The 26011-nt window shown below is 43.4% G+C and overlaps 1 protein-coding gene and 2 long non-coding RNA genes across 3 annotated transcripts; 1 reads left to right on the top strand and 2 right to left on the bottom strand.

The window, feature by feature from the left end:
- Positions 1–311: 311 nt before the first annotated feature.
- On the bottom strand, positions 312–2491 carry LOC132592677 (uncharacterized). Its single transcript, XR_009558214.1, has 3 exons — positions 2451–2491; positions 470–514; positions 312–345 (listed from the first exon to the last, which is right to left on the bottom strand). It is a non-coding gene; the product is annotated as an uncharacterized LOC132592677 (long non-coding RNA).
- A 7051-nt stretch (positions 2492–9542) lies between these two features.
- LOC132592619 (uncharacterized) lies at positions 9543–11149 on the top strand. The gene is made up of 3 exons (XR_009558114.1): positions 9543–9826; positions 10399–10479; positions 11094–11149. It is a non-coding gene; the product is annotated as an uncharacterized LOC132592619 (long non-coding RNA).
- A 733-nt stretch (positions 11150–11882) lies between these two features.
- On the bottom strand, positions 11883–23446 carry SPP1 (secreted phosphoprotein 1). Its single transcript, XM_035113201.2, has 7 exons — positions 23299–23446; positions 19321–19394; positions 19167–19211; positions 18305–18430; positions 16853–16897; positions 15391–15657; positions 11883–13045 (listed from the first exon to the last, which is right to left on the bottom strand). The coding sequence occupies exons 2-7, from the start codon at positions 19375–19377 to the stop codon at positions 12509–12511; spliced, it is 1077 nt and encodes a 358-aa protein (XP_034969092.2). The 5' UTR covers positions 19378–19394; positions 23299–23446; the 3' UTR covers positions 11883–12508.
- Positions 23447–26011: the final 2565 nt, after the last annotated feature.

The raw sequence follows: 26011 nt of genomic DNA, 5'->3' as shown, positions 1-26011 counted from the left end.
CTCTGGTTTATCACTGTTTTCACTTTCATCTGAAGAAATATCGCCCTGCAAACAAATATCAAATGCTAGTGCATGGAAAACAATTACTCTTCCTTTCTATATGATGCTGCCTTTCGCTTTCTCAGTTCAGCGGGGAGGAAGTTTTACATACCTCTTCTGCTGCTTGAGTGTTTATGTCATAGTAATCGTTAAAAATCTCAGCCTGCTTAAAACACAGAGAAAGGGACCAAGGCAAGTTTTGCAATTGTGAACTTCTTTTTAACTTCTTCCTTCCCAACTGTCGTGAAATAATAACTCTTTTTGGTTGCTTACCTTTTCGTTCTTGGCTTTGTCAGAAGAATGCTCCTGAAAAGAAATACCAAACACAAGTAGCGTGGGGGCGGGAATTGAATCTCAAATTATGATGTCATCTTTCCCATAACTGTTCAGTGTGTTTGGAGACTGGGGTGTGCGCAAAAGGATTTCCTACCTTTACTTCCTTGCTTTTATCGCTTTCTGCTGGAGGCAAATGGTCCTGAAAACAAATACCAAATATTAATGTGACAGAGAGAGAGAGAAAGAGAGAGAGGGAAGGAGGGAGGGAGAGAGAGACTGGCACTGCACTGTATTTCCAATAACTGCTCAATGTGTTTGGGGATGGGGGGGTGGCAGTTTGGATTATACTTGTAAAGGTAAAGGGACCCCTGGCCGTTAGGTCCAGTCGCAGATGACTCTCGGGTTGCAATGCTCATCTCGCTTTACTGGCCGAGGGAGCCGGCGTACAGCTTCCAGGTCATCTGGCCAGCATGACTAAGCTGCTTCTGGTGAACCAGAGCAGCACACGGAAACGCTGTTTATACTTGTAGGTCCTTTCTAAAACTGTGGTCCTGTGTTTGTGAGGTTTAGAATCTAGTACAGTGATAGTGAACCTATGACACATGTGTCAGACTTGACACGCAGAGCCCTCACTGCTGGCACGCGTCCCATCGGCCCATTCGCGCTGTTGTTGTCTGTAAAAACCCAGATCCTTTTTTGTTGTTGTTGTTGCTGGCAGCCAGAGATTGGCTTTTTAACCCTTTCTGTGCTGTTTTTTTCTGGCGCTTTGGCAGACTATGATTGGGTGTAACAGCGTTCGTTTTTAACCCGTTCTGTGATGGGTTTTTTTTGATGCTTTGGCAGTCTATGTTGGTGCTGTGTGTTAGTTCCAGCGAAGGTATTATTCGTCATTTATTTCTGTTCTCTTGTCCCCCCCAAAAGCACAGCAGCTTTGGAGCATCCCCCCCCAAAAGCAAAGCAACTTTTGCACCCCCCCCAAAACCTGCAAAACTTTGGTCAGCAGCTCCCCCCCCCAAAAAAAGCTCAACAACTCTGGGCACTTTGTGATAAATAAGGGGTTTTTTGTTTGGTTAGGTTAAATAATTAGATTTTGGTTTATGAAATACAGTTATATATTACAATTATACATTTTTGTTATTTAAACTATAAATATCGTGAAACTATGGTTTTCTCTCTCGAAGTGACACACCACCTGAATTATGCTTGGTTTTTTGGCGAATTTTGACACACCAAGCTCAAAAAGGTTGCCCATCACTGATCTAGTAGAACAAAACCTGTTAAAGCAGTTCCTTTGTTAAGGTACTGGCTTTGGCAGGCCAGTGAAGTGCCCTCATCAGCATCTAAAAGAGTGAGCTCCATTGCCATAGAGATAAATGGGTGGACATTTTCACACTTCACCTAACTGGATGCCACACCATCTTAGGATGGAGAACAATACACTGGCAGGGGGGAGGGGTGGCGCTGTGTGAGAGAGTTTTTGCTGATGCTGGAAGCTGGAGAGACAGAGACATGTCTGCTCTGTGTTGGACCTGGGAAACACTGGCCTGCGAGCGCTCCAGTTGGAGAACAGCCTTTCCCAAAGGTGTCATGGGTTCTGAAGATGCTCGAACTCAGGACGAAAGGGAGAAACATGCTAAGAGGAAGGCACGCTTGGCAAACCCTCACTATGATCAGCTCCCACCCAGAAACCTATGCCCCCCCCCCCCACTGTAGAAGGACGTGTGGATCCAGAATTGGCCTCCACAGACACTTACGGACTCACTTTTAAAACCATTTAAAACAAGTGATAGAAGGAGAAGAAGAAGAAGAAGAAGAAGAAGAAGAAGAAGAAGAAGAAGAAGAAGAAGAAGAAGAAGAAGAAGAAGAAGAAGAAGAAGAAGTGTTGTACCTAAAATGGTGACGTGGGACTTTTCCGAAAACGTAACAGGGAAAGAAGAGCTGTTGGGGTGTTAATGCTGTGAACCCCTGAATCTTACACTCAGGTTGTGTATATGTGAATATGAAACCATACACCCTAAGGACACTACAGTCTGCATTGACCTTCACTCCAAGGAAACTGAACATCGAGTATGTGCAACCTCCCCTGGAATCTCTTGTTGTTTGGAGACTGGGGTGTGTGCAACAGGATTTCCTACCTTTTCTTCCTTGGTTTTATCGCTTTGTGCTGGAGGCAGATGATCCTGAAAACAAATACCAAATATTAATGTCTGTCTGTCTGTCTCTCTCTCTCTCTCACACACACACACACACACAAATGACATTGTATTTCCCATAACTACTCAATGTGTTTGGGGATGGGGTGTGTGTGTCAGTCTAAATTATACCTGTGGATCCCTTCCAAATCTGTGATCCTGTATTTGTGAGGTTTAGAATCTAGTAGAACAAAACCCGTTAAAGCAGCTCCTTTGTTAAGGAGACCGGAATGTGTGCAACAGGGTCCTTTTAGGTTTTTACCTTGTCTTCCTTGGTTGTATCGCTTTCTGCTGGAGGCAGATGATCCTGAAAACAAATACCAAATATTAATGTGCAAAAAAAAATAAACATCTCACAATATGACGTTGTCGTTCCCATATTTGTTCAGCACGAAGGAAGCTTTACATGCCGTTTCAGTTTTTACTTTGTTTGCTTCAGCTGCTTTCCCCTTGTGATCAAAATTAACCGCAACACCCTTAAAACACAGAAAAGGTACTAATATGAGTCTTCCATTTGACACTTACTATATGCCTCATGACTGTCAGTTTTTAACCCTGAGGTGAGTAATCTTCAGGTTATCAGTGATCATAATTGAAACCTGTGGATTGTTTGGTGAAGTTTACATATATACGAGTTCAGTTTTCCATCAGTCGAACATGTCCAACAGGACATGTTTTGCACTAGCTTCCTAAGTACCTGAAGTTCTGGGTTTTCAATGAGAAGACTGACCTCCAAAATACTTCCAAAATATAATCCTTATGTGATGAAATCAATACCAGTAATAAAAAATGAAACCTTCTCAACATGGAACGGGAGCAGGTATGGGATATTCTTAATTACAGAGTTCCTTTTGAATAGATCAATGTCCTCACAGAAACGACAGCTTCCATTGAGGGAGTGCTGCCTGCATTACTTTGTTCTACCAGTACCTTTTCCTTGGGTTGTGGAACTGCTCACAAAACCAACAGAACAGGAACTGCCCCTCACACAATGTGGAAATTTGTGCCCAACAAGAAATAAGAAACACCTTTCCCTAAGCTGCAATACGGCTGCTTTTCGCAGTCTCCACACATAGAACAAAGGGGCAAAGCTAAATTTTACACAGGGTGCCGTTTGTTATTTGCCTATGTGTGCAATTCATCTGACACACAACAGGGATGGATCTACGGGGCAGGGGCTAGTATTTGTTGAGCATTCTGCACATGTGGTATTCTTCACTTTATGGGCTCTACATGCCACTGAGTTCTTATGGACTGATCAGTAGATCAGTGGATTATTTACGATGGAGGCCATAACGAAAGGTTTGCTAAGAAGTAGCATAGGGGTGTGAGTCTTCCTGGTGTTCCAGAACCAGGGGGCTCCTTTAGAAGCAGTAAAAACTACAGTGTGCTGGTGCATCATAGTGTCTAAGAGATCGAGGTAGGAATCAGGAAGTCCCTGGTTTTAACAACATCTCCATCAACTACTCCCTATGTTGCCTTAGGCTGTTGTCTGTGAGCGTCAGTTCCCTCACATCTACAAAATGCTTTTCTCCATTGGGCTGTTATAAGGATTACAACTACGAAATGTATTTGAAGCAGTTTGAACTTCTGAAAATGCTAATCAGATGGTAATATTGTTATTGACGTTTTGCCTTAGTGTTGCTAAACTGGATCTACTGGATTAGGGTGATCATATAGACACCTGGCCTGTGCAAGTTTTCTGTTTGAATGAGGGGATGTGTTGCGTACCGTTTTTATCTCCTGGTCCCTCTCAGCTTTGCCATGTTTTTCATGGTGAATCTTGGAAGGGGAGAAAGTAGAAAAAGAGATGGTGAGGTCGGATCTCCTGTTACCAAGCCATCAAGACAAATTTACAATTATTGGCTTATTTTATTTTATTTTGCCCGTGCAAATGTACTTACTGGCAAAGCCAAGGCAATGCTGAAAAGGCACCAGCAGATCACAGCAGTCTTCATTGTGAAAGCTTCCCGGAAGAAGATTTTCTAATGGCCAGTTGACGAGTTACATGCACAAAAGAAGAAAAGCTGAAAACTGATTGCAAACTTGCTAGAACAAGATCACACTCTTTCACTTTGTGGTCTATATTCCTACTGCACGCTGCTCATCAGTGCCAAACCATCATCAACAGCAAGGGAACAGTGGATAGACAGAAGCAACGAGGCACAAGGTGGCATCCTAAGAGTGGTACCTTGAAAGCATGTTAGTGTGACAGCATTGGCCACTATAGCATTTACATTTGTTCCTTTATTGCCCCTGGTAAATAAGTTTTGCTGCAGGTGATGTGTGGGTATGTAGCACTTCAACAACCTACAAAACTTGATTGATCTGAAATAACAGCAGGACAAAAGAAATGCTTGTCTATGTGTAGACTAAGAATGTCAGAGAAATTCAATTCAATTTGCATTTAAAGGAAAACTTACGTCATTTGCATTTCCGAAAACAATACATGAGCTGAAACTCATCCATCCTGAGAAATCCACATTTTCCTGAATTTTGTAATGCAGTTCTTCAAACAAGTAATGTGTACAAAAATGCATATACTCTGGCAAAGTGTGCATATAAAAAATGCAGATATTGGTGAAAATGGCCTCCAAAAATGCATTGCGTTAGAGAAAATTGCTGTGCAAAAATGTATGGGAAATGGCATACAAATGTGTATATTAGAAGGCATTCACTCTAAAATGCTGGTGAATTCCCATGAGGACTTTTGAAAATATATATCTATAAATGGATGTGGGAAATGAGAAATTTAGAGAAACCAAAATTGACAGATTCGTCTAAGAGCAGCCATTCCAAAATTTACTTACATCTGAGAGTGGAGCTTGGAGCAATCTTGGCTTAGTCAGTCTCTTCCTTTCTTCTTCTTCTGCTGGATGCCTACAGCCCCCTGGCATTTAAACCCTTCCCAAGAAACCAACCCACCAGTTTGCACCCATGAAGTCGAAAGGGGGAGACCATTAGCATTCTTATCACCACATTCCTCCCTCCCCTTTCACTGACTTTCAGAACAGACAAAAGCTACTGGTTGAAGTGTTCCTTATCATGATCAAACGTTTTTGTTCAATGCTCCTTTTTTAGTCTCAAGTGGGAGGATTTAAGGGGTACAGAGTGGTTCCTTCAGCCCATGCAGGAGATTGTGAGGGGCGTGTTGTCTTTTGCAAACTGTGTAGAAGAAGAAAAACAGTTCTCTCTTCAGAGATCAACTGATAATTGCTCTTAGATTTCTCATGGATGAAGGTATGTTTAGTGTGCTTCTTTCTGTGTGCATGAGTGGTTCATTAAAAGGACAAGGTAATCATTCATTGGTATTTGATTTCAGTGCAGAAAAGGGAGGGTGGATTTTGGATCCAGTATGGAGGATGAAATAAGAGGGCTGTACAGTGTACAGTGGTACCTCGCAAGACGAATTTAATTCGTTCCGCGAGTCAATTCGTTTTGCGAAAAATTCATATTGCGAATTGCGGTTTCCCATAGAAATGCATTTAAATTTCTTTTTTTTTTCATAGAATCATAGAATCATAGAATCATAGAGTTGGAAGAGACCACAAGGGCCATCCAGTCCAACCCCCTGCCAAGCAGGAAACACCATCAAAGCATTCCTGACAGATGGCTGTCAAGCTTCTGCTTAAAGACCTCCAAAGAAGGAGACTCCACCACACTCCTTGGCAGCAAATTCCACTGCCGAACAGCTCTTACTGTCAGGAAGTTCTTCCTAATGTTTAGGTGGAATCTTCTTTCTTGTAGTTTGAATCCGTTGCTCCGTGTCCGCTTCTCTGGAGCAGCAGAAAACAACCTTTCTCCCTCCTTTATATGACATCCTTTTATATATTTGAACATGGTTATCATATCACCCCTTAACCTTCTCTTCTCCAGGCTAAACATACCCAGCTCCCTAAGCCGTTCCTCATAAGGCATCGTTTCCAGGCCTTTGACCATTTTGGTTGCCCTCTTCTGGACACGTTCCAGCTTATCAGTATCCTTCTTGAACTGTGGTGCCCAGAACTGGACACAATACTCCAGGTGAGGTCTGACCAGAGCAGAATACAGTGGTACTATTACTTCCCTTGATCTAGATGCTATACTCCTATTGATGCAGCCCAGAATTGCATTGGCTTTTTTAGCTGCTGCATCACACTGCTGACTCATGTCAAGTTTGTGGTCAACCAAAACTCCTAGATCCTTTTCACATGTACTGCTCTCAAGCCAGGTGTCTCCCATCCTGTATTTGTGCCTTTCATTTTTTTTGCCCAAATGTAGTACTTTACATTTCTCCTTGTTAAAATTCATCTTGTTTGCTTTGGCCCAGTTGTCTAATCTGTTAAGGTCATTCTGAAGTGTGATCCTGTCCTCTGGGGTGTTAGCCACCCCTCCCAACTTGGTGTCATCTGCAAACTTGCTCAGGATTCCCTCAAGCCCATCATCCAAGTCATTGATAAAGATGTTGAACAAGACTGGGCCCAAGACAGAACCCTGTGGCACCCCACTAGTCACTACTCTCCAGGATGAGGAGGAGCCATTGATGAGCACCCTTTGGGTTCGGTCAGTAATCCAGCTACAAATCCACTGAATGGTAGCATTGTCTAGCCCACATTTTACCAGCTTCTTTACAAGAATATCATGGGGCACCTTGTCAAAGGCCTTGCTGAAATCAAGATAGGCTACATCCACAGCGTTCCCTTCATCTACCAGGCTTGTAATTCTGTCAAAAAATGAGATCAGATTAGTCTGACATGACTTATTTTTCAGGAACCCATGCTGACTTTTAGTGATCACAGAGTTTCTTTCTAGGTGCTCACAGACTGTTTGCTTAATGATCTGCTCTAGAATCTTTCCTGGTATTGATGTCAGGCTGACTGGGCGGTAATTGTTTGGGTCCTCTCTTTTCCCCTTTTTGAAAATAGGGACAACATTTGCCCTCCTCCAGTCTGCTGGAACTTCGCCTGTTCTCCAGGAATTTTCAAAGATTATTGCCAGTGGTTCTTTTAGTGATCACAGAGTTTCTTTCTAGGTGCTCACAGACTGTTTGCTTAATGATCTGCTCTAGAATCTTTCCTGGTATTGATGTTTCCTGGTATTTTTGCCCATAGGAACGCATTAATTAAATTTCAATGCCTTCCTATGGGAAACCGTGATTCGCAAGATGATTTTTTCACAAAACGAATTTGTCTTGCGAGTCATCTTCAGATCGCAAGACTCATTCGTCATGCGAAAAATTCATCTTGCAGGGCAATGTATTCATGGTGTACTGATTACATATTTCTTAAAAAACAACAAAACAAAACCCACACTTCTTCAGGGCATCTCATGGTGGCATACAATATTCTTCTCTTTCCTCATTTTTTAAACCTTCACAACAACCCTGTAAGGTAGGAGGGGCAGAGAGATGGCAATAGATTTAAGGTCAGCTTGTAAGCACCACGGCTGAAAGATTTAATTGATCGTGTTGTCTCTGTAGCTCTCATATAACATGGAACAGTGGCTCATCTAATATATATTTTGAAAAGTGGTTTGTCCGTCTGCCCATCTGCCCATCTGGCCAAACTCAGCATGGGGGTTCCTGAGTTGGGGTGTGTGGTCGTTTTAAATATTTGGACACCCACCACCACTTTAAATCAAGATGGCAGACTGAAATGTGCCTTTGGTCTGACTTCGCCTATTTTTTTGGCATAGGTGAGGCTGCCTCTTGAGATATTACACTATCCATGTAAAAAGTCACAAGGTGCTTTTTGGTTTCTACAAATTCCCGGACAGTGCCAGGCACTCCCCTGCTGTTATTATATAGATCTAGGCATAATGAATGAGATGCAGGTGGCGCTGTGGGTTAAACCACAGAGCCTAGGGCTTGCCGATCAGAAGGTTGGCGGTTCGAATCCCCGTGACGGGGTGAGCTCCCGTTGCTCAGTCCCAACTCCTGCCAACCTAGCAGTTTGAAAGCACCTCAAAGTGCAAGTTGATAAATAGGTACCGTTACAGCGGGAAGGTAAACGGCGTTTCCGTGTGCTGCTCTGGTTCGCCAGAAGCGGCTTTGTCATGCTGGCCACATGACCTGGAAGCTGTATGCCAGCTCCCTCGGCCAATAGAGCGAGATGAGTGCGCAACCCCAGAGTCGGTCACAACTGGACCTAATGGTCAGGGGTCACCTTTAGGCATAATGACTGAGTGCCATACTAGGTGAGATGCTGAAGGAACAAAAAGTGTCTTTGTTTTTAACACTTGGAAGGCCATTTAGCTCAGGGCAAGGGTCCATAGCTCCATCGTAGATTATCTGCTTTGCATGCAGAAGGTCCTAGGTCCAAACCCCAGCATCTTTAGGTAGTCCTGGACCTGGGACAGACCTCATCTGAAATCCTGAATATTCTCTGCCAGTCGGAATAGACAATACCGAACTACACTGACCAATGTTCTTAACATGCAGGGTTTTAAAAAAATAAAAAAGATATAGCATCAGTTCAGGTAGTGTGTGTAATGATTATCAGGCCTACAGGAGGTGAGAGGGTGAATTTAAACAATTCTTCCACTGCTGCAGCCCTGAAAAGCCATCTGAAGTTGGCCACTGAGCCACAGTCCCTTCTCATTTCCCCATCTGATGCAGGTGCAAAACTGATCAGAAGAACATCTGGGTTTATGCACTTTAATTTTTAACTCAGTGGCAGGGAGTGGGAAGTAAAGGAATCTTTAAAAAGCTCTCACATCTATATTAAGTCTCTCCCTCACATGTATCTAAATATAGAGACTGATTTGCCAGACTTGTTCTCCCACCGGCTTAGCTCTCAGCTGAGCTTAAGGAGTACAGATTGTACTTGCAAAACGGGCCAGGGAGTATTTTACCACAAAATCAGAGCAACACACCCCATATATATATAGGTGTGGATATTTTTGGATGCAGTACTTTTGGTATGGATTGAAGAGAAAGCAGCAGAGAGGGTGTTTAAAGGCTGCTCCCCCCTTTACACGATTTCATGCCCGGAACATAACCCCCGCGTAAGTGGGGAGTCGTCACCTGTATACAAGGTTGAAGTCAACAGCACAGAATATAACTTTCAAGCCCATTGCTGGCCTTCCCCACTAGGTGGGGCTTGCTGCATTCCCAGGTTTGAAATTAGTTCAGTTAGCTGGAGTATTTGAGCGATTTTTGTTTTGTAATTTGTAAATTCACGAGCTACAGGGGTGGCATAGGGCTGCTGAACAGCAGAGACATTTTGAGAGAGATAAGGTGGATTTCTGTTCTGAGATCTGCTCTGGAGGTGGGTGGAACGTTTCAAGTGGGGGACCACTCTTTATCCAGGGCAAGACACCCAGAATGACCACTGACATTGGTGAGTTGCTGCTGCTGCTCTTAACTTGGCTGCTAGAACTGTAACTTTTTCCTTGTGCCTTTTTAGAATGCAAGCCTGAAGCAGTCTTAATACTGATCTTTGTAGGCTTCTCTGAAAGCCTTTTTTGGATAAAGGGTGGGGTATTGATGCAGTGGTGATAATGGCAAGTCCGCACTCTCAAAAGTTAAAAGAATTCACCTTCCACTTGAAAGCTGGAAAAATTCCCACCCCCCTTTCACAACTACATGAATGTCCTGGTGAAAGTATGTGTGTGAACTTCAGCCAAACACTACTTTAAACCAATGATTTATCCATAACCAATTTCCTCATACCCAAATGAGTTGGTCAACAGAGTTATAGGAGCTTCATGTGTCTATGTGCATTCTAGAGTCCATGCTTAGTTCATATCAGAAGTATATAAATTGAATATGAACTATCTGAGCCAGGTTAGCCATTCGTCTACAACATTTTAGACCCTCGTTGTTGTTGTTTTAGACTCTTGATTTCCAAGCTCAGCTGAGAAGCTCACTTGGTGAACTTAGGTCTGCCGCTCATTCTTATCTTCCTTACAGGGTTGTTGCTATGAAGATGGGCAGAATGGAAATCCATGCATGTATGCCGCCTTGCCCCCTTGGATGAATGACATAGCCAAAGTATGGAAATAATGTTTGTTTGCCTGAGGCAATTAGAGTAGAAATTAGTGTAGTGAATCATCTTTGGAGATTTAATTGTTGATTTCAAAATGTGTTTTCTTTAAAACTAGACTATGGGTGGATCTCTGGGACCCAGGTGGCGCTGTGGGTTAAACCACTGAGCCTAGGGCTTGCTGATCAGAAGGTCAGTGGTTCGAATCCCTGTGACGGGGTGAGCTCCCGTTTCTCAGTCCCAGCTCCTGCCCACCTAGCAGTTTGAAAGCACGTCAAAATGCAAGTAGATAAATAGGAACCGCTACAGCGGGAAGGTAAACGGCGTTTCCATGTGCTGCTCTGGTTTGCCAGAAGCGGCTTTGTCATGCTGGGCGCATGAACTGGAAGCTATACGCCGGCTCCCTCGGCCAATAACGCGAGATGAGCGCACAACCCCAGAGTCGGTCACGACTGGACCTAATGGTCAGGGGTCCCTTTACCTTTACCTTATGGGTGGATCTACATCCATGGTTTATAACATTAAGGAAGGGTTAAGGAAGGGTTATCACAATGTATTTGGACATACTACTGGTATGTTTTGCCTGTTTCATTAATAATACGTTATTAAAATGTGACACCAGATGGCGCTGCAGAGCAACCAGGGAAACTGTGTTGTTACAGTGGAAACAGGTAAGAAACATTTTTATTTTAACAGTATGCCCTGTGATGTTTAAGAGCAATATATCTAATATCGTTCTAATAACGGTAAAAAGGTCAGTGTAGACCCAGCTTATGTTACGGTGTGGGATTGAAGATCTGTTACTGGTTTTTTCTCTTTAATTTATGCATTTGCCATCTTTCTATTTACACATCATACTTTCCCATCATACCTTGTTTCTGTGCATTCTTAATGTTGGCAGCACAGAAGAGTTCTGCAAGTAATTTTAAAAGACGGAACCAACACATGAGGTCTGGTGAGAAGACCACACTGGTCTCTTAGCATATAGCTCAGTGACAGAGCATCAGCTTTGCTGGGAGAAGGTCCCAAGTTCAGTCCTTGGCATCTCCTGGTAGGGCTGGGAGAGACCTCAGTCTGAAATCCTGGAAAGCCTCTGCACTCATTGTACACAATACTGAGCTAGATGAACCAATGGCAGAAGGCAACTTCCTATACAGTCGTACCTTGGAAGTCGAATGGAATCCGTTCCGGAAGTCCATCCGACTTTCAAAACGTTTGGAAACCAAAGCGCGGCCAATCAGAAGCTGCGGAAGCCCCGTCGGACGTTCGGCTTCCAAAAATAGTTTGCAAACCGCAAACCGGAACAGTCACTTCCAGGTTTGCGGCGTTTGGGAGCCAAAACTTCCGAGAACTAAGCTGTTCGAAAACCAAGGTATTCCTGTGATAAGAACCATGCTGAGTCCTATTCATATAAGGTTTTGTCTTTTTATTTAACTCACAATTGTCAACAAAATATACATTGCAACAGTAAATCCTTTGGTACTACAGTATCATGAGATGCAACATTCACTCCGATTGTAAAGCTAGATTTCTCTCTCTCTCTCTCTTTCTCTCTCTCTCTCTCCTCCATCACAACCCCCTATGAGACAGAGCAGGAAAATATGCAGCAAGAAGGGCTTACAGTTCTATAATGGACAGGACAGCTAGTACTGCACATTTAAGGTTGACATCCTCAGCATGTTTACCTAGCAGTAAGCATGCACCAAAATCAGTGGGGCTTACTTCCAAGTAAACATGTGCTGGATCAGGCTCTGCATTTGCCTGCTTACACACTGCTGCCGATAACTGCTACGATTGCTGAAATCAAACGTGTGATATGCATAGAACTGGGAGCAAACATTCAAGTAGAAATTGCATTGCCTTTCTCACACTCCTCTCTTTCACGCACTCAGCAAAACAAATTTGAAAAATATATATCCCAGGAAAAGCCACCTGTTATGAATTTGGGCTCCGATCCTAGCTGCACCCGCACATGCGAAAAATCTGGGGAGTGCTCTTAGGTAAGGTGTGGAGACAGGAGCCTGCCTGTTTATCCACTTAGAGGGTGACCTCATTGTCCTCAATGCTGTGGCGATCTTCAGCGCTGTGGTGGCGATCTTCAGCACTGAGGTGGTGATCTTCATCGCTGTGGTGGTGATCTTCATCGCTGTGGTGGTGATACTGAGTGCTGTGGTGGTGGTCCTCAGCACTGTGGTGTTTTTCAGCACTGTGGTGACCCTCAGCGCTTTCGAAAGTTTGGTTGCTGACATTGTCAGCATCATGGTCATGATGTACCTGTTGGAGTGCCCCTCTGTGAGCCTTCTTGTACTCTCTGCTGTCATGGCTTTCCATGGATATGTGTCTGCCATCGTGGTAGCTGTCGTCATGGGGTTCCTCGGCGCCCTCAAGTTTCTGGCGGCTGTCGTTCTCCGCGCTTTCACCGTGGACCTCGTGGCTGTCTCTCAGGTGACTTGCGTCATCACTTTCAAGGCTTGTGTCGTGGCTCTCGAGGGAATGTCCCTTGGGGGAATGGGATTCACGGCTCTCCACGTCTGGGGTGCTGTCCACGTCATCCGAAACATCGTGAGAATCAAACTGTAAGATCCACAAAAAGGAGGACAATAAATGGCCACCCAGAAACAGGAGGGAGAGCTATACTATTGACTCACAGAACAATTGTTATCTCCAACTACGTTTTTCTCATAGCAGACCCACTGAAAGAACCCAAGTTAGCCATGTCTGTTCATTTCAATGGGACCACCCTGAGTAGGACAAACATTGGCTACAATGCTATGCCGTAAAGGTAAAGGTACCCCTGACCATTAGGTCCAGTCGCGGATGACTCTGGGGTTGCGGGGCTCATCTCACTTTACTGGCCGAGGGAGCCGGTGTTTGTCCGCAGACAGCTTCCGGGTCATGTGGCCAGCATGACTAAGCCACTTTTGGCGAACCAGAGCAGCACATGGAAACGCCATTTACCTTCCCACCAGAGTGGTACCTATTTATCTACTTGCACTTTGGCGTGCTTTTGAACTGCTAGGAGTTGGGACCGAGCAATGGGAGCTCACCCCATCGCGGGGATTCAAACCACCAACCTTCTGATTGGCAAGCCCTAGGCTCTGTGGTTTAGACCACAGCGCCACCCACGTCCCCATGCTATGCCTACTTGGAAGTAAACCCCATTGCATTCACAGGGACTTTACTCTCAGGTATGTGTATATATATAGGATTGCAGCCTTAAACAGGTTTAGCAGTCATCCTCTTTCTTCAGGAAGCTGTAGAAATGGACAGAGCAGCCTAATTTCACCCTGTTTCTGGATGCATACTCACCACACTTTTAAACCACCCCTCTGCAAAGAATTATATATATTACGGTCCCAGACCAGTTTTACATGCCATACCAAATGAGCATAAAACACGATAGAATTAAATTTGGATTAACAATCAAATATAACAATAAACAATACGAATATGGCAGCAATTGGAAATGTGGTTTAGGTCTTCGTCTCTAAAATATTATCTAGAGTTTGCATCTGAGGTCTTAGTCTTTGTAATTGTACAGCTTGTTCCCTGAGTTTTATGGCAGCCGCGCAAAATTTGGCCACCCTTAGTGTGATCTCTGGATCCTTGTCCTCTAACATAAATCTTGATCACCTCCATGACTGAGTCGCAAATAATATTGGGAATTACAGTTTGTTAAGGGTGCTGGGAGCTGTAGCTCTGTGAGGGGTAAACTAAAGTTTCCATGATTCTTTGTGGACGGGGCTGTATACATTTGATGCCTCTGGTGCTCAGGCATAGGCCTGTCCTGTTCAGTTTGCATTTTTTGAAAGAATGCATGAAAGGTCCACACTTTTTGTACACGCTTTTTGCATAACCCTCCCCACACACTTTTAAGAAGATAAAATATGTGTTTTTTCAGTCCTCTCATTTGAAATATATATGCATTTCTGTGTGTAGATTTTAGGTTATAATACACATTGTATGCACACATTTTGTGTGCCAAAACTGCACCAGAAAATCCGCTGTGAAAAGCAGATTGAATGAATTGCTCCCCATCCCTAGGAGGAATCTCTAACAGAACATTCTTAGCAGTTCAGTTTGTTACTTCTACCCCAGAGCACCCAGGGTGGCTTCCAAATAAAGAATAAACTACATTATAAAGTAAAATCAGTGTTTATAAACAAACAAACAAACAAACAAACAAACACAATAAATAATCCAAACTACCTTCACCAGACTATAGCTCCTAAATTTATTATGCCCAGATAGTTATAGTAGCATAGAACAGGGCTGGGTAGGTCAGTAAACTTTATAGCAACCTTATGTTTTATTTTTAATTGAACTCTGTATTGGGGAACCTGGCAAAATTTCTTTTTCTTCTGGAGTTTTCATGCTTCCAAAAACAAAAAACATGTCTCGTTTAACTAAATTTTAAGACTGGGAATCCCAGAGATTTTGCTTTTCTTTCCTGGGATTGCTAGGAGTTTTGAGAAGTCTACCCACCAGATTTTTATTTTATTGCAGGGAATTTCCTAAAAGAGCATTACTACTTTTCCTTCCAAGCCTTCTTTGTAACATCTTGCTTCCTGTTTCACCTGGCACCTTCACAGCAACCACAAGCGATGCTTTTCAAATACGCAATGTTTTGAATATCTCTGGCTTGCAGAAGCTTCTGTGAGACGGATGGACTTTTAAAACTGAACATTTGCTTCCTCTTGTGCGGTTAGGGAAGATGAATGGAAGGAGAATGAGTTGCTATGGGTTCTAAAAAAGAACACCCAGACAGACGTACCATAGCATTGCTGCCCCAGGGGAATTAAACCATAACGGCTATAGAGTAAGAATTCTGCTGGCAAAAATGTGTGAACCGTAACAACGGCAGGTGGGTTATATATTTCTAAAGAGGTCAACTAAGGAGGTACATCTGTAGCATTTACCTTTCCATGTCTTTTGTGTGGCTTTAGGGATTCCTCAAAATGTAACAGGTCAACTTTTGCCTTCATTCCGTAAGGTACATCTCCTCTGCCAGTAAAGACCTCAGGAGTGACAGGCAAGGAAAAAGGAGCCTCGGTAGGGTACTCTGTGACGCCGTTCTCGTGCGACTCATCTGACTCATCAGAATCGTCGTGGTCATCATGGTCCACATCACTGTGGTGGTCGTCGTCATCTTCCCTGCTCTCGCTTTGAGGCACTTGCAGAAGGGTCTGCAAGGAGAGAGAAGCAACCCAGTATTACAGGATCCAGAGATGTAACACTCAAAACATGTTTATAGGCCTGGGTGTGCCCGATGACTGCACAACACAAACACAAGCCTTGGGGGAGGGAAAGAGGTGAAAATATTGGGAGGTATGTGGTATGTGGAGGGGAGAATTAGTTACTACATGTGCAATGTATATATTGCATAAGGCATAATTTTATTAATTACACAAAATGTAAGCATTTAGTACAATTTATACCAAGTAATTAAGTATAATGTGATGTTTTGACGCAACACATAATATGAGTGGCGTTTTATTGTTTATGTTCACTTGTTTAGTACACCGTTTGCTTAATTGTTTCAAATAATTATTTCAAAACCAATGGTTTTTCATGTAAATCATCAACATGCTTTATCTTAAATGAATAAATATTGCAGAAAATAATAGTATGCAACTATTATTGCTCTATATAAAACCTAAAATTTATGTTTATTAGTTCACAATTTAACATACTGAGAATTAAATGAGTCAAATCCCAATGTTTTTATCACTCGTAGTGAGGCAAAATTTCAATCTGTAGGAGCAGGGTCTAAATAATTAATCGATTTGTCCCAAATTTGAAATTTGACTATGTTTATACCATACGCCTGAGATAAGATCAAGGGAGGAAACATTTTTGAATTTTTTTTTTATGACCCACCCTATTAGTTAGGCACCCATCCTGTCTGCTGAGTGTCCTCTGCAGATGCCTTTATTGTACTACCTTTGTAAACCAAGAGAATCCTTAAGAAAAATTAAAAATAAAACAAAAACACTAATGCAAACTCAGTCTCTGTTTCCTAATATGCAGGTTTCCGCCCCAGGCCATGTAAACCCCTTCCTATGCTTCCCGCATTGTGGGGGAACAGTGATCAGCCGGTGGATGGAAGTGAAGGACACATGGATGTAAGAAAAAATATTCTACGGTCGAAAGTGAAAGGCACACGGATGAAACAATATTCTACGGCAGGGCTGGGGAGCCTGCAGCCTTCCAAACTTTTGTTGGATAATTGGTCATGCTGGCTAGGGCTTGATGGGAGTTGAAGACCAACAATGCTGGGGAGAACCATAGGTTCGCCACCCCCGTTGTACAATCCTTCTAGTGGCAGCACTGACGCAGGGGTTTCGTACTTAAGATGTGCATGGTTGGGGGGAAACTTACCTGTTGCTCAGTGATCTCATCGCTTTCTTCCGAAGACGGAGAGGCCTGAAAATGAAACAGTTATTTTGTGAAGGCTTGTTTTACACCCACACCCACACACACCATGATCCCGCTGATATTTTTTTTAAAAAAAGTCATTTCAGAAAAGGTCACGTCTTAAAATCAGAAAACGTCAAAGGAGTAGTTTTAGGACAGACAAAACGTCTCTGCGCACTGCATGACTGACTAATAGGAATTGCTACACAATGCAGTGATGACCAGTGGCTCAGACGGCTTTAGGAGAAGATTAGTTAAATGCAAAAGGGTAGGTTTATAAAGGGCTCTTATCCTTGACAGCTAACTGGAACCTCTGGATTTAGAGGCAGTGATGCTCTGAATACCAGGGGACAAGCACAGAGGGAGAGCTATTGCCTTTAAGCAGTGCCTGGAGGCTTCCCAGAACGATCTAGTTGGCTTCTGTTGAGAAGAGAATGGAGGCGGCAGGAATGTCCTTATCTGGTCAAGTGATTGATAGGTGTTTGGGTTTGGATTCAATTGGAAAGTAAAAAAAAAAAGACAGAAACACAAAATGAATAGAAAAGTGACCAAAAATTAAATCTAGGAACCCATACAGAGTCCGAGGCAAGCTAAAAGTTAGTCGTGACTAACGCCCAGTGGGATTTCCACATTGATCCTATGCATCTTTACTTGGAATAAAGTCCCACTGAGTTCAATTGAACCTATTTCCAGGTAAGTATGCACAGAATTGCAGCTAGATTGGGATTTTATCTAGATGTGGAAAATTATCTCTGCTGAAATTTTCTTGGACCAAGAACAAGAGCAAATTATCTGAACGGTTGCCTACCTACATGGATAAAAGAGTACTGGTTCTAGATTCAATCCCACTATCCTCTCTTTGCATTTTGGTACAGTATAAAGGTAAAGGTACCCCTGACCGTTAGGTCCAGTTGCGGACAACTCTGGGGTTGTGCGCTCATCTCACTCTATAAGCCGAGGGAGCCGGTGTTTGTCCACAGACAGCTTCCGGGTCATGTGGCCAGCACGACTAAGCCGCTTCTAGAGAACCAGAGCAGCGCACGGAAACCCCGTTTATCTTCCGCCAGAGCGGTACCTATTTATCTACTTGCACTTGACGTGCTTTTGAACTGCTAGGTGGGCAGGAGCTGGGACCGGACAACAGGAGCTCAACCCTTCGTGGGGATTAGAACTGCCGACCTTCTGATCGGCAAGCCCTAGGCTCTGTGGTTTAGACCACAGCGCCACCCGCGTCCCCCTCAGTACAGTATCAAATGTTGGTCATACTCAGAATGGACCCATTGAAATTAATGGGCGGGCCAAATTTTGGTCCATTGATTTCAATGTGAGTGCAACTTAGTTGGGTACAACCACATTTTGATTCTTTATGATTCTTTAGAGATAGCTTCAACTTGATGGAGAAGAAAGGCTTCGTACCGGCTGGGAGGACACCCGATCCTCTTGAGACTCGTGGCTGTTCACATGCTCCGGGCTGTGCTCCTGGCTCTGCGAGTGATGGTGGTGATGCCCGTGACCGTGGTGTTCATGATGATGCTTGGCAACCTTCAACAATACAAAAAAACCCAATGTTGGCATTCAACGTGCAACATTGCAGAGCTTGGCTAGTGCAGAAGGGGAACCAGGGCCTGGTAAATGGATACCCACCCCAGAACTGCGAGAACAAGGTGGAATAGTTAGCAGAATTCAGATCCTACTGCAGAAGTGTTAGGGATGGTTGAAAATAAGTCAGCTAGTGCCACCTTGAAATTAGTATTGGCCATATCAAGGGCTGTGTGCAGTTCTTGTATCCACCATACATTGAAAGCACTTCCTCTCCCCGAACTGTGGTTTCCCCTCACAAAGGTACAATGCTCAGCATCCTTAACAAACTACAGTTCCCAGGATCCTTTGGGGGCGCTTTAAATATATGGTATGAACACAGCCTGAGGAAGATGCGGGAAAGTCAACAAAAGTGACTAACTGTTCAATCTTCTGCATCTTTACTCAGAACAGAAGTAATTCTCGCTGTGTTCAGTGGGGCTTACTCCCCAGGAAGAGAGGGTGGGACTGCAACTGAGGGGATGGAAGACGCTCCACTTGGAAGCAGGTCATTGCTTTTGCTTGTCTTCTCAAAGGGGGCACATGAATTCATGAAAAAGAGAGCCCCATGTTGGCCCAGCCTTATGTAATAGGTGTGTGGATCTCAGAATCGTGGAATTAATCCCGAGCTGTGATATAATAAACCCAAAAGTAAAATGAATGGACTGCTAAAAGGATTAGGGGGGGGGGGAGAACTTACATGATAATCTTCAAAACTCTTTGAATCATCATGGTGTTTGCCAAACTTTGAAAAGAAATGCGGGGGAATAGAGAGTCAGTATCGATTCACTTATTCTGCATTATGGAAATACGTGCTACTCATGGCGTAGTTGTTGTATTTGAATTGTACTTACTGGAGCTGCCAAGGCGATGGCGAAGAGACACATGCACAGCATAGCAATCTTCATCATGATGGATTTGCAGTTGACTGTTCAAAAACAAAACAAACACTTCATTCTTAGGACCAGTCCAAATGTACAGAGATAGTAGTCCTCTTGGATAGTACCATCTCAGACTTCAAGAGGGAGATAGAATGTTTGCCTAACATACAATTCTGCCCAATATACACATTTTTACAAAGCACATTTCCCCGTTATTTTTATTTCCACTCATATATTTGTATGTTATTTTAATATGCATCTTTTAAAAAAATATTACAAACTTTATTGAAATTATAAGCATTATTATTTTTTGCACACATATTATTTGGCTAGAGAACTGCACTGCAAAATCTGGAGGATTTCCATGTTTCACTTTGCATATTGTTTTGGAAAGTGGGAATCAAGTAGATCCACTTTTAAATGTGGACTGAATTAAATTTCTCTCCCATCTGTAAGTTTGCATGTGTGACTCAGCTTTTTCACATTTCCTTTTCTCAGGAAAGTGTGTGTACTACAGAAAGCTACTGCACATAAGCAAAGAGGCTAGCATTCTGTCTGTAGAAGTTTCTTCTAGGTTTTGCACCCTGATATAATATTTTCCCTCCAAATATTATTCCAGGAAAATACCATATCAAATAAGAATCAGTTCCCATTGGTTTCCCTGTATTTATGCTATCACTTGACAAAGCTAATCTGAGCAACAGAAGAGAACTTAGGCTGTCTAATAACATCAGATAAAAGGGAGTTAGATTGACTTCTCAATTCAGCACTTTGTTTGGGCTGAGAGATGAAAGAACTGAACATATGACCTCTGCAGATAAGATGCCCTTGATATGGTCTGATTCCAGGCCATGACTGCAGTGGGAAAAATCTCTATCTACTGCATATGTGGTGCTGCAAACATGGGCGTGGGAAAGGCCAGCCCCCTAGATCAAGTAAAACAATAGAAATACTTAACTAACGGACCAATCACGTTGGTTCTGCGCTCCCCCCAAAAGTCCTGCCTCCCCTAACAAAAATCCTGGCTACGCCCATTGCTGCAAACAAGGTCAACATTGGGAGTTGAAATGACTGGGCATCTTCTGAGTCTCATGTCCCAGCAGAGGCCCCTCCAGCAACCCCCAGCGCAGCCTTTCCTTAACCAGAGGACCTCCAGAACTTTTGGACTACACTTCCCATCAGCCCCTGCCAGCATGTCCAATGGCCTGGGATGATGGGATTTGTAGTCCAAAACATCCGGAGGGCACCAGGTTGCAGAAGAGTGCAATAGAGCCTCTTGGTCCTACTCCTTTGTGCTGTTGCTACCAGTTTACTTATACTGTCTATAAGTGAGAGCCGTGAGATGAGAGCAAAGTGAAGGAGCATCCTGTCTCTGTCCCTCTGGGCAGTGATGTGGAATGGGTCCAAAGGGGAAGGACTAAACAAATGGGCAGCAGCAACGGTGATGCAGAGGAGAGGGACTACTTAGGAAGGCCATCTTTCCCAAGCCTTCCCTGCAAAACAAAAAACAAAAACCGAATATCCCCGGAGACTGCAAAATTTACTTCCTAGATTCTGCTGGAATGTTTCATAGAGTTGACTGTTGGCGAAAATGGAACAAACCCCCCACTTTCTGGTTCCAAGATCTAGCCAAGTTGCCTGCCAAAGGGTAACTCTTTGAGATTCTACCAAGGAGCTGACAGTGCTCACAAATAATATAATAACCAACAGGGCAGTCCTATATTCATATACTCAGAACTCAAATTCAATGGAATTTACTCCCTAGTATCTGTGCTTAGTATTGCAGTCGGAGTCGATGAATGAAATAAGCACCAAGAGCAAGCACAATATTGACAAAGATTTGCATTGTTACTACATCTTCTGCTACCCTGCCTTTTACATGTGGCTTGACTCATTTGCCCGAGGCATCAAGAGCTGTTCGTTTTGCAAGAACCTTTCAATACCGCTTGCAACTGTGGAGCACTGCAGTTTGAATTGCATAAAGCTATTGGATGGTGTCAAATGTGGGATTAAATCTGTAGGCTCTTGGTAAATTCCACTTCTATGGATCTACTATCCTCAGCATAGCTCAGTCAGTAGAGTATGAGACTCTTAATCTCAGAGTTGTGGGTTCAAGCCCCATGTTGGGCAAAATATTCCTAGATTGCAGGGGGTTGGACTAGATGATTCTTGTGGTCCCTTCCAACTCTACAGTTGTGTGAGTCTACGAGTCTAATTCTCAGTTAACTTATTCCAAAGTAGCCCACAAGGCACTCTGTGAGATTTAAAGCTTACAGACTGCAAAAGGACATATACTATTTTATTTAAAAAACCTCTGTCTTGCTCAAGAATATTACAGTCCAATTGAATTTACTGATTTTCGCTCCATGCAGATTAATGCACAAATTCTATGAATTTCCACAAACATCAGAGCGCCAGAGTATTGTTGGAGGATAAAAATATAAGAGGAAAATTCTAGAAGAGATAATTTCCATGGGATGTCCCAACTCATCAGTCAACAGATTTTCTCTCTTTCTCTGACCTTGCTGCACATTAATATGCATAGGAACCTAAAGCAGAATTTTAATTATAAGTTGGTTTTGTAACTGATCCTTCCTTCAAAGGCATTTGGAAAGAACAAGCTGAAATTTCCAAATCAGGAAGGATCGCATTGCTCAGTGTGGCACTGCAGGGGAAAAAACTGATGAATCAGGGCTCAGGGGACACCAGAAATTGATGAATCACGACGGAAGGCTAGGTATTAGCAACCAGGCTGATGGGAATGCTGGCACAGTTCACTATACATTACCCTTCTTCTCACAAGGTTAATGAGCACTTTTGCTAAGAGATAAAAATCGATGGGAGAACATTGCACCAAAATGTATTTGAGCAAAACCCTTGAAGAGCAAAGCAGGGGTGCTTTTTCAGAGATTAAATGCAGGAGTAATATAATGGCTTTTAGCTAGGTGCACAGTGATAATTAACTAGAAATTGCATGTGACTTGATACAAGAAGTTATAAGAACCTCCTTGGACAGGTTTAAAGTCAAGCCCAGACCCACCGGGCCTCTGATCCCAATACATGTGAAATAATAACTGAGCACGTACAGAGTGATTTCCCCCACTACCAAGTGATCACTCCCTGCATTTGCATTTATGGGACTAAGGAAACAGATTGTTAGTTATGGTTGCCAATTGTTTTTCCTTGACAGGGCTATTCTGTTTTTTAACAGTTGCATGGTAGGCTGAATAATCAGCTCCTATTTCTGTGCATTAGGTGGCTGTTAAAGGCATAGAAAACGCCCCACCCCAACATAAAGCAGTTGGCTGGCAACCCTAGTTTCCAAAGCACAGAATTTTGAATTTCTGACAAGCTTATTTGTTATATCTTCATCCTCCTCTTCCCCCATGTTATTCTCGCAACACAACCCTGTGAGGTAGGCTAGGCTAACAAACAGTGAGTGGTCCTAAGTCACCCATTGAACTTCATGGTTGAGTGAGGATTCGAATCCTGCACAGTCCTAGTCCAGCACTCTAACCTTTGACCCACACTGGCTATCTGCGTGTAAACCCCTAGACCTCAAATATTATAAATTTAGCATCAGTGATGCTGGAAATGCAAACTACATCTTGTGCCAAAAGTGTGTGGCATTGGGGGTTGGCAGCGGTACAAATGAGGAAGACAAATCTATGTTTTTAAGTGGCAGGTTCTGCTTGGCAGTACTCTCTCTCTCATAAACCACTTCCTCTCCGAATCCCTAAATATTCTCCCTAGTGCAGGCAAAAGAGGCGTTGGAAATTATTTTTAATGCTGTGCACTAAAAGTCTTTCTTTCTCTGCCCCGATACTCTGAAGCTGGAGGAGTTTATACATTCAAAGCCTCCATCTAGTACTGCTGGACTGCTTTCAGCTTTCTGGAAAAATAAGAAGACTGGATAAAATAGGGAAAGCAAAGGGGAAAAGGCTCAGGTACCTTGCGTTTGTCTGGATCCGAAGCGTAGTCTGAGGCAGAGGTCTGCTGGTTTGTATGGAGAAGCTCAAGGCAATCCTCGGATCATTCACTCGGGTGGTGTGCGATCGTCCTTCTCCTGTTCTGTTGCTTTTCCGTCTGCAGACCTCTGGAATTTAAACTCTTCTTCCAGACACGAGCCGACCAATCCCCACGAGGCGGAAAGGATGAGGTCATGAGGTTTCTTGTCACTGTCCTCCCACCGTGCTCCTACATTTCCTTCTGGGGTTTGTGGCTTTCAAAGCAAACAAGAAACTACTCTATGGTTAAAGCCTTACTTATGTACAATCCCATTAACAGGCATTTCAGATCAACGCCCAGCATTCAGTCTTGAGCAAGAGGGCTTTAGGGTCAAAGAACTTTTCATGGCACTTGTCGGAAGGAGAAATAAAATCGGGAGGTAGGTTCCCCCTCCCCTTTTCATGGATAAGGAACGTCTTCATCTCATAACAAATCATTAGAGCGGAGGGTAGGGGGGAATATGAGCTGCACACAAACCTCAGGGAACAGTGGGGTGCAAATAGCATCTCTGAAACATAAATGACGAGGCAGCTCGGAATTAATCTGTACGGAAATAAATTCTTATAGATTTTATATTTAGGGAGCTTGGAAAGGGGAAGAAAGAAAGCAAAACGCCAGCTTTTGCAATAAGGTATTTGCCCCCCTCTCCTACAATGTGGCTGACCTCTATCACCAGTACTGGCTTATAAGGGTGGCCGAACCAAATTCTTGATCCTTCTGGTCCTCATTCTTCCTGTTCTTCCTTTGGGATCCATAACTTTATGTTACTACTAGTGATCCATCGCTTGGAAAAGGCAAGATAAGACGGGCAGCTTTGTGGGAGGGCCCTGGGCTTCCCTGGTAAACCAGCCTATCACAGGCCAGATTGTCTTCCTACTGCCAAATGGGCCAATGGCAACAGTACTTCCACTGGGCGCAGAACCATCCGACCAATTGCGGCCCTTGGCACCACATCCAGGAGAAGTTTAAATGCTTGGCCTGGGGGGGGCCTTTCGGCCTTTCTCTCGCTGTGCTGGTTCTCCCACCCCCCCTCCCTCAGATTAGGGTTTTTCACAGATGGTACAATCTTGCTATGGACAATGTCAATAGCCTAATTTTCAGGGGCAGGGCAGGAATTTCCCCCACTTGGCTAACTAGTACCACCATTTAGGTTTTTGCCTGCCTCATAGCAATTGTCACAACTTTGTAAGGCGGATAGGCATTGGGTAAGTCTAGGTTGAAGGGGAGGTTGTAGCCTCCACCTGTTCTTCCACAGGTAAGGGTATCCTCTTAAAAGGCTCTGGGAGGAGTGGCTTCTATTTGATGCCCAGGCGGGGGCTAGGGCCATGCCACTCCTCGAACGCGCACAGCTTTGGGGGTGTCCCAATTTGACGTAGGTCATAGGGTGCCCTCTCCCCTGCTGTCTCCGCCCTTAGAAACATTCCCAGTGGATGGGTGGGACGGACATGCGCTGTTGCTTACCACAACGCCTATGGCCAAACTCCACATCTGTAACCAATAACATTGTGGGCTTATTTGATCTCAAAAACCAATCCCCACTCCCAAATATACAGTGGTACCTCTACTTACGAATAACTCTACTTATGAATGCTTCTACTTACGAATGGAGCTCCGTCCGCCATCTTGGATGCGGTTTAGATAGGATTTTTTCTACTTAGGAATTTTTAGATAGGGTTGTTTTGACTTACGAATTTTTTCTCCCAATGCATTCCTATGGGATTCGGCTTACAATTTTTTTCAACTTACGAATGTGCGTTCGGAACGCATTAAATTCGTAAGTAGAGGTACCACTGTATATAAAAAATCTCCCAAGTATTTTTAGGGACCATTTTCACTCAACACACATGAAATGTGAAGAAGAAGAAGAAGAAGAAGAAGAAGAAGAAGAAGAAGAAGAAGAAGAAGAAGAATGTGAATACATTGAATTTTACACATTTTTGCATGCAGCCTCTGCAATAAACACATTTTTTTTTGCAAACCGAAATATTTGAATATCATGCTTTTTTTTGCATCAATGCATTCCTATATACACTTTACCCCAGTTTATTCCATTCCTGTACACATTATTTGGCTGGCGAACTGCATTGCAAAATTCAGAGACGTGTGAATTTCATGCTGTGACTGCGTTTTGTTTTGCGTTTAATTGAATTTGTCCACCCACCTCTGGTGACGAGTGAGGAAAAAGTAATGGCATAAGGCACAATGGTGGCAAACTACTGAAGTGCATCGGTGCCATTTACAATGCAACCGACAGGCTTTAGGTTAAGGTGTCATGCAGTCCGAAGATCCTTCATGACCTCTTGACATTTATTTCACTGGTACCTTATTTTGAAGCTGCAGAGTGACTAGCTAGCCACCAGAGGGCTCTTATTGACAGCCCTGCTTTTGCAACCGTTCTCCCACCCCCTTATTGAGGTTACCTTGTTTAGGCAGACATAAACAAGATAAAATAAGAAGGGGGGTCGGGGCTTGGGAACATGTGTTTGGGTAGAAGAACCAGTTTCTTCAAAATCAGGGGTGAGAAGATGTCGGTGGTGGATTCGAAAGACACGTGGTCACTGAGTTTCTAGGAAAGCAACGAAAACAAAGTCCAGTTCGAAACGAAAAATAAAACTTGGGTTTCAAATGCCACTTGGCAGCCAGCATGTAAATAAGG

The sequence above is a fragment of the Zootoca vivipara genome, chromosome 9 (assembly GCF_963506605.1).
Source record: "Zootoca vivipara chromosome 9, rZooViv1.1, whole genome shotgun sequence".
In the NCBI taxonomy this organism is placed as follows: Eukaryota; Metazoa; Chordata; class Lepidosauria; order Squamata; family Lacertidae; genus Zootoca; species Zootoca vivipara.
Note: the sequence above shows the minus strand (reverse complement) of the source record. Positions and strands in the feature narration are given on the sequence as shown.

Coding starts and splice junctions, on each gene's coding strand:
- SPP1 (XM_035113201.2), bottom strand. CDS start 19,377: ATGATGAAGATTGCTATGCTGTGCATGTGTCTCTTCGCCATCGCCTTG. Junction 15,658..16,852: donor ATGAGATCACTGAGCAACAG/GTAAGTTTCCCC, acceptor CTCTCCTTGCAG/ACCCTTCTGCAAGTGCCTCA. Junction 13,046..15,390: donor CACACAAAAGACATGGAAAG/GTAAATGCTACA, acceptor TGGATCTTACAG/TTTGATTCTCACGATGTTTC.